The sequence below is a fragment of the Pyrus communis genome, chromosome 5, assembly GCF_963583255.1.
Source record: "Pyrus communis chromosome 5, drPyrComm1.1, whole genome shotgun sequence".
NCBI classification, from domain to species: Eukaryota; Viridiplantae; Streptophyta; class Magnoliopsida; order Rosales; family Rosaceae; genus Pyrus; species Pyrus communis.
In genome coordinates, this window is record NC_084807.1 from 19,266,025 (window position 1) to 19,273,881 (window position 7,857).

Consider the following 7,857-nt stretch of genomic DNA (forward strand, 5'->3'; position numbering starts at 1 on the left):
TTACTTCACGGAACTGGGTCGCCAAATGAAGATAGAAGACTAAACAGTACGTATTCCAACTTACTCCAAAGGATATGGGCCTTGGATAACTATCCATCCTCAAGGGGAACAAGTTCTTTTTCAGATATATAGTTTGGAGTAATTGTGGGACCATGATTTTCTAGTGCCAAAGTAAGATCAGAATACAGTTACCTAAGAAGTCCGAAGATGGACTCAACAGCTCCAAGAGGAGTTGGATCAGAGGAAGCAGTGATACCACCATCATATTGTTCCAAGGCAGTAAGTGAAGTCCGAGCGACTTCACTAAGATTGACTATGTTTGTTCCGCAAGATAAGAGGATTTGATTCAGCACAAAGTTAGGCATATCCTCTACATTATCTTGCAGTTCCTACAATCTAGGGATTGACGTGTCCTGCAACTAATTACACTCTTAAGAGGATGCAATATCTACTTCTAGATATCCTCTAGGATTCTCTGGCTTCATACAAGGATTCTGTCCTAACAAGCTCTCTCCCCCGGCAAGTATAAATACACTCATTTAGGGTTCGTCATGGGTAATGCAATTATCGCACTCTAATTCTCTTTCCCCACCGCTAGAGTCTTATATTTGCTTACTAATTTGATCGTTGGATAGCCTTTGGCTAGAGACCTCACCCCTCCCCCAAGGCTTGCTCATAACTGTTTTCTATTTGACAGGTTAATCGGACTTGTGCCTCCACCACTCACAGGGGTGCGCGAATTTGATGGATAACATATATGTAATTTCATTGAAGTTGTGCATGTTGGGCTCTCTTAGGGGTATGGAGTGATAATTTTCAAAGACTGGTTTCATGTTTTTGGGCTGGGTTTCAGTGGGTTTTGAGTTTTTGTCTCAAAATTATAGAATTTAAAAGTAGCGGAATTCTTATAATATTGGTTGTATTTTTGTCTCTCTAAGTAATGCTCCAGAAAGAAACGATAGGTTGATAGGTCTACATGAGGTTATGTTTGTCATATTCTTTTGATATATACGAAAACAATAATTAATTAGGAAGGAAAAACTAGTACTTTGGTGGGAATCAAGAGGCCAAGAGTTGGGCTTTAACTTGAGTTGGGGAATAAATAAACAAAAGAGTAATGTTACGGAGATTATTTTTTTAAATCATATAATTTGACGGTTGATGGTTGAATTTTTTCTTTAAATCATTAAAATAAAAAAAAATAAAAAAAATCAAACTATCAACCGTCACATAATGAATTCAACCATTAACCATTACATTTTTGTAGTTTACAAAATATGATCTTTCTATCATTTCTCATAAATAAAGAAAAAGAAAACCAAAAGCATAGCTAGGAATAAAAAAGGTTGTTGGCTATAAAAATAATAAATTTCCTAAAAATGTTCGTGGTCAGTTTTTTCTTTTTCACTCGATGGATACACGGACGGTGAAATGAAACAACATGTAAATATTGCAAGTCCCCATCCACCATTTCCATTCCCTGCTTTTCACGCTGCAATGAAATTAATCCACTAACTTAATTTATCCATCAACTTTGTCCTTGATGTTTATTGTCACCTTCAGCCACCAACCAAATCATGCAAAACTCCTCCTCCTCTTTGGAATGCGGTTCAAGATTATCCATGCATGAAACTGACTTTTAATCACTACTTTTGAACACATTTCTTGTTTTCTATTGTTTCCCCCTTTCTTTATTTTCTTTATCCAATAAGGAAAGGATGATTTGTCCTTCTTCTTCTTTTAATCAACCTATACATCGCTAACTATAGGAACATCTTCAGCCTAAAGAACAAAGGCTAAATCAAGCAAATCGTGTGCTAAGGCAATTAGTATCAACATAGTATTAGTATACATACACACACGTTCAGTTGGGCAAGCTCTAGTTCATAAAATCAAAAGACACGATGACCGACAATCCAATAGCCCATATGCATATGTTCATAGGAGAATATCACATAACTTTAATGCTCTACAATTAAGAGATTCCAGACAAATAAAAGAACAAAAAGACAAGACATGCATGAATAGTCTTGTCAACTTCTACAAGATCGATTGTAATATTCAATTTTGCTAACGTAAATCATTTACGTGAATACGAGTGTGTTGTGACTATTAATAAAATACATCTAAATCATATAATAATTTATATTTGAAACTTACTCATATGCACAAAAAGTTTTTTTTGAAATGAATTACGTACCTAACAGATATTTTCAAATTAACGTGAAAAAAAAAACAAAACAAAATGTTGATTTATATAATCTTCTTATATTTTTTTCCTTTTTTTTTTTTTTTTTTTTGAAATTTATTAGAATAGTTAGTGACCGGATCCCCATCAATCAGTGTCATCCCATTTTCTACAAGAAAAGATAAACTTTAAACTTTTAAAAGGTATAACAATGTGTTCATGTTGGATATGCTGGCTATAACACTGTTCTAACTCATAATTTCCAATACAATAATTATGTTTGACGAATTGCCGCTGCACTTCAGAGCTAACAAGTTTAAAGAGGAACAACAAAAATAAGCTAATTTCGTCTTCTGTAAACAAAAATAAACTCATTTTGTGTAAAGATGTAAAACTCTCTCCCCCAACGCAGTGCATTAGTTATATAATATTTTTTTCAAAAGACAAAAGGCTTTGAATTGTTAATCATATGGTATTTAATTATTATACATATTTTTAGATTTTCTGGATTGATATTGTAGTTAATTATGATCAGGTTAATTATGATCAGAACTAAATTATTTCAAATTATCTTTCTAACAAAAGTCTAAACAATGAACGTATCTTAAAATTTTAGATTCTCGATATTGTTTTGTTGAAATCAACAAAGAAAATACGACCATACGATCTTACTACTTTATTTATGTCCTGCACATGAACCTTATGACTACCGTCTGAAAGCAATTGCTAATTGATCAACTAGTGCCAATGATATATAGATTAGAATAACAGCGTCCGGCAAAAAATATTATACATTCCTTTATGAATGAACAATTACAGTACACTACTATGAGATAAAAACTGAAAAGAGGCATATAATACGAAAGATTTTAGACACTTCTTACAGCCGATGACACTATGTAACAGACAGAATCATGGACTATTTGAATACATAACAATCATTTGTACTGCACCATCAGTAGTGCCACTTGGACAAGTATATTAGTTTCAATAGAATTAATCTAATGGAACACACATTATACAAGCCCTAGTTGAGGCAGTGGGATATTAACTTTGGTTGGGTTGGATTGGACTTGGTAGGAAGGAAAAGACTGAAGAGAACACCCCATCTGTGGCAATCTGGCCATCTGCAAACCTGCAACTCTGAAAAAGAAGGAGGCAATTTGAGTCCCTTGGGTTTGGCTATTTCGAACAGATTCAATATCATCAAGCATGCCACTGGATGTCACCATCACATAAAAGACATCCCAACACCCAAACTAGGACTTATTACTCTCTATTATCAACTCCTCCGCTTTCTCTCTTTCCATCTCTTTTCTTTTCTATCGCGCATTATTTGGGTCCCGCCCATTCTTCCTTTTGTCGCTTATTGTCGGCTCTCCTACTAATCTCTCACTTCCTCCTTACTCTTTTCAAATTTTCATTTTCCATTTAATTAGTCTCCAAAGTTGATAATTATCTGTTTAGCTAAGGAAGTTCATAATTAATTTACTTTACTCAACTACGACTAATTGTTTCTTATTTCTAATGAGAATATGCACGTTTATTAGCACCACTTCTCGTATATCTCACTCTAATGCTACTTCAGCTAGTGTTTCAAACAACTTCATGCATGCTAGTGTTTTTTTAGCACCACTAAATCGACTTAATTAATAGAGGTTTAAATGATTTTATTCCTTCAATTTATACGACATATATTAACTTTTGTCTATGTAGCCACTCAGTATGTTTGTATTTCTCTTCACTTATAAGTGAGAGGTCTTAGTTCGAATTTGTGGATGGTGAATTCGATACCAAACTAAGTTGCCTATTATGTGACTTAAACGAATTCCCCCCTCTCTTAGTATAAAATACATCGTTGTACTAAAAAAAAGAAAACTTTTGTCTATGTAATGAAAATATGGATTGGTCCAAGCCTCCATCAGATCTATACATACGTATATACATACATACATACATATACATACATATATATATATAGGGAAGTGTTATTGGCACTCCAAAATTTCATTCTACACTCCTCACTAGTGCATTTTTCTTTCCTAATATAAAAAGTTTGGAGTGTAGAATGAGATTTTTGGAGTGCTAATAACAATTCCCTATATATATATATATATATATATATATATATATATATAATAGGTTTCCTTGAACTAATTACTAGTATCATTAATCAATTAGGGTTCTAATAATATGATTGTGCCTTTAAACTCGTCCCATACTTCTATCAAATTAGTCTATATATCTTTATGACATACCAAAAAGAAACGAGAAAAACAATAGTACTGCTGAAAAATATGAATATGCTAATTAAAGCTGCTAAATTAAAGTACCTCAACATGAGCCAATCTTTGAAGATACTTTGTTAAAAAAGAAGAAAATTTGTTACTTTGTTGTTTTTGAGAAGGATAATTAAAGTAGCTCAATCTCGGTAAATTATATAGATATATACACACACTTTAGAAAAAGGTTGAGAAGACTCGACTCAATCATCTAAATTACTAGTACTGCATTCATGGTAGGTAATTATTCCTCCGGACTGTATGACTAAAATCTTCACACACACACACACACACACACAGATATATATATATATATATATATATATATATATATATATATATATATATAATGTTAAGGGATTAAATTTTTAAACTAAATTTATAAATTAAATTATGTGTCACTGATAAGATATAAGGCACGTTAACAACACTTAAGTAATAATTCAATCATCAACATCCACATCATTTAGTTTAGAAATTTGATCTCCTAACATTATGTTTAACAAAAATGCTATTCTTACCCTGTTTGTATACTATGTTTGTACGAACTATCTCTCTAATAGAGATGAAACTCACATGTGTTGATAGACCAATTTTTTAAACCAAATTTGTAAATCATATGATGTGTCACCAATAAAAAATAAGCACATTAATCAGCACTTAAATAATAATTCAATCATCAATAATCACGTTATACAATTTACAAAATTTAGTTTAAAATTTTGATTTCTCTAACATTTCCCGTTTAATTGAGCATACCGAGGATACTTTAAGAAATTTAATTACAATACTTTCGATGAATGAAAAGAACCATTAATCCATGTTCATGTATGGTCCTTAGAAAACATCTAAAAGTGAGGGTGACAATGAAGAACAAGAATCAAGACTTTAGCATTATGAGGTCAATAAAGAGAAACCCACCCACCACCATCACCACATACACTAATGATTCCACAAAAGATGAATAAAAATGAATTTTCCAAGCAAAAACAGACAAAAATCTCACATAAAATAATACAATTAACAGCACTAATGCAGTGACATTTTTGGGGTTATAGTCAAAATAAAGACATTTCTTTATTTTTCCTTTCATCATCAATCATAAAGTAAGCCAATGCATAAAGCAATAAGCGCACACAAAATCTAAAAGACAATCTAAAACATTCTTTGTTCCGCTTAGAGCAGCTGCAGACAAAGAAGGTGAACACTTTCTCCCTCTCTCTCTCTCTCTCTGTGAAGTCATCAGCTTCCTTTCTTTCCTTTTCTCTTCTGAATTCATGGATACTGCTCAATGGCTGCAGGTGGGGGGATTTATAATTTTTCTTCTCATGTATTCTTTTTTCCTTTCTTTAATGTGCATTAGTTCTATGAGCCAAATTTTATTAATCTTGGTTAGAAAGATAGATCAAGCTCCAAAGTGTTTAAAACATATGTATAATTACTGTGTGGGGTATTTGGATATCTTTAATCCAAAGATAAAAGGTTATTTCATACTTCTAGCTATATGAGATGATGTTCATCAAGGCAACTGAAAGTTTCATGATACATGGATCTCTTTTATCCAAAGATAAAAGGTTATTTTGTTCTTTATACATGTAAGCTCAACTTTTTTCTTCCTTCACATGTGATAACTGATAAAGGGATTGAAAAAGGCATTACTTGTTCCTATTATTTGTAGTTTTTGTTTTTAATTTTTATTTATTTTTTCAATATGATTCTCCCCCAATTAAGTACTAAAAAAGCTGAGGTAGCTAGGCAGCTACTTGTTATGATGATCTATCTCCTTTGTTTATTTAGATTTCTAGATCCGTGTGCATCTGTAGGATATGTTGTTCGTTTTGCTTGATTTTCATTAAAATGAATTAGGGCTCTTAATTTTGATTTCACTCTCTTAATATTGGGAGGCTGTCAATTAATTATAATTAGGGAAGTGGAGAACTTGAGAAGCCCATGGAAGATCATGAGATGGGATCCAATGGATGCACAAGGTCAATGTTGGAGAAAAGGGCAAGACCTCAAGAGCAATTGAATTGTCCAAGGTGCAGTTCAATCAACACCAAGTTTTGTTACTACAACAACTACAGCCTCACTCAACCAAGGTACTTTTGCAAGACATGCAGAAGGTATTGGACTGAAGGTGGAACTCTCAGAAATGTCCCAGTTGGAGGAGGTTCAAGGAAGAACAAGAAATCCACATCCTCATCGGCTTCAGTATCGTCAAAGATTACTATTCCTGATCTTAACCCACCAACAACCCTTTCACACTTTTCATCCTCTCACCAAAACCCTAGGGTTACCCATGAAGGCCAAGATCTTAACCTGGCCTTTGATTCTATAGATGCACATTACCATGGTACTACAATGGAAAACAACAATAGTACCAATTCCTCATCAGCTCCTAATCTTTCAGCTATGGAGCTTCTTAGGACTGGCATTGCTTCTAGAGGTGTGAATTCATTCATGCCAACCCAGAATATGCCTGATCATCATTCAAATACGGTACTCTGTCCACCATCATCAGCAGGGTTCTTGCTGCAAGAATTCAAACCAACAAGCCTTGGTTTTTGTGTTGATGGGCTTGGAAATAGGTATGGAGGGGATGATCATGAGAATGTTAATGGTGGAAGGATATTGTTTCCGTTTGGGGATCATCACTTGAAACAGATTTCAAGCACTGCAGGTCATCATGAAGTACTTCATCGTCATCAGAACAAGGGGCAAGGGAACCCAACAGGGTATTGGAATGGTTTATTAGGTGGAGGCTCGTGGTGATGATTAAATAAGTGAAGGATCGGATGAGGGAGAAAAAAAAAGACAAGAAAGAAAGTGTATGTTCACTTTTAGTTTCTTCCTTTTTAATTTTTTTTTGCCCTTTAAAAGTTGGGTTACTTATTTGAAGTTGTTCAGAACTAACAGATAGGATAAAATGTGGTTTCTAATTTGTTAATATATATATATATATATGTATGTATGTATTTATGTACTCCTCTCTTTTCTTATTTTGGATTGGCTTTCTACAAGAGGGTTTTGTAAATCCAGTACTTGATATCGAGTAGGGGATATAGAAGAACAAATGAATGTAAGGCTCTTGGAAACGTGACATGCATTCATGCATTCTTCTATCAAGTCCAGGACATGCATTTGATAATGCACTTGTTGTATTATTTTATAGATTGTTTGATCTAGTTAATGTACTAGTGTATCAGTTGCGCAGTTGCGCTTTCCCTTTTTGTCTATGAACTAGATTGAATTAAAACTTCTCTCTCTTAATATTTGTTTGAAGTTGATTTTGTTAAGTGATAATGCTGCATAATTTACTCAACTCTTTTCTCTCTCTTATAAATACTTATTCGAAATAATTTTTGTTACATAATAATGCTGAATAAT

At 33.2% G+C, this 7,857-nt stretch overlaps 1 protein-coding gene across 1 annotated transcript; it reads left to right on the forward strand.

Annotated features, from left to right (window-relative positions):
• Positions 1 to 5,641: 5,641 nt before the first annotated feature.
• LOC137735699 (dof zinc finger protein DOF2.5-like) lies at positions 5,642 to 7,595 on the forward strand. The gene is made up of 2 exons (XM_068475145.1): positions 5,642 to 5,771; positions 6,397 to 7,595. Exons 1-2 carry the CDS (start codon positions 5,748 to 5,750, stop codon positions 7,240 to 7,242), a joined length of 870 nt encoding a protein of 289 aa, XP_068331246.1. The 5' UTR covers positions 5,642 to 5,747; the 3' UTR covers positions 7,243 to 7,595.
• The last annotated feature ends 262 nt before the right edge of the window (positions 7,596 to 7,857 follow it).

Excerpts from the sequence above, each read along its gene's own strand:
- LOC137735699 (XM_068475145.1), top strand. The coding sequence starts at position 5,748 with ATGGATACTGCTCAATGGCTGCAG. Across the intron at positions 5,772-6,396 it reads ATACTGCTCAATGGCTGCAG|GGAAGTGGAGAACTTGAGAA; the intron begins GTGGGGGGATTT and ends AATTATAATTAG.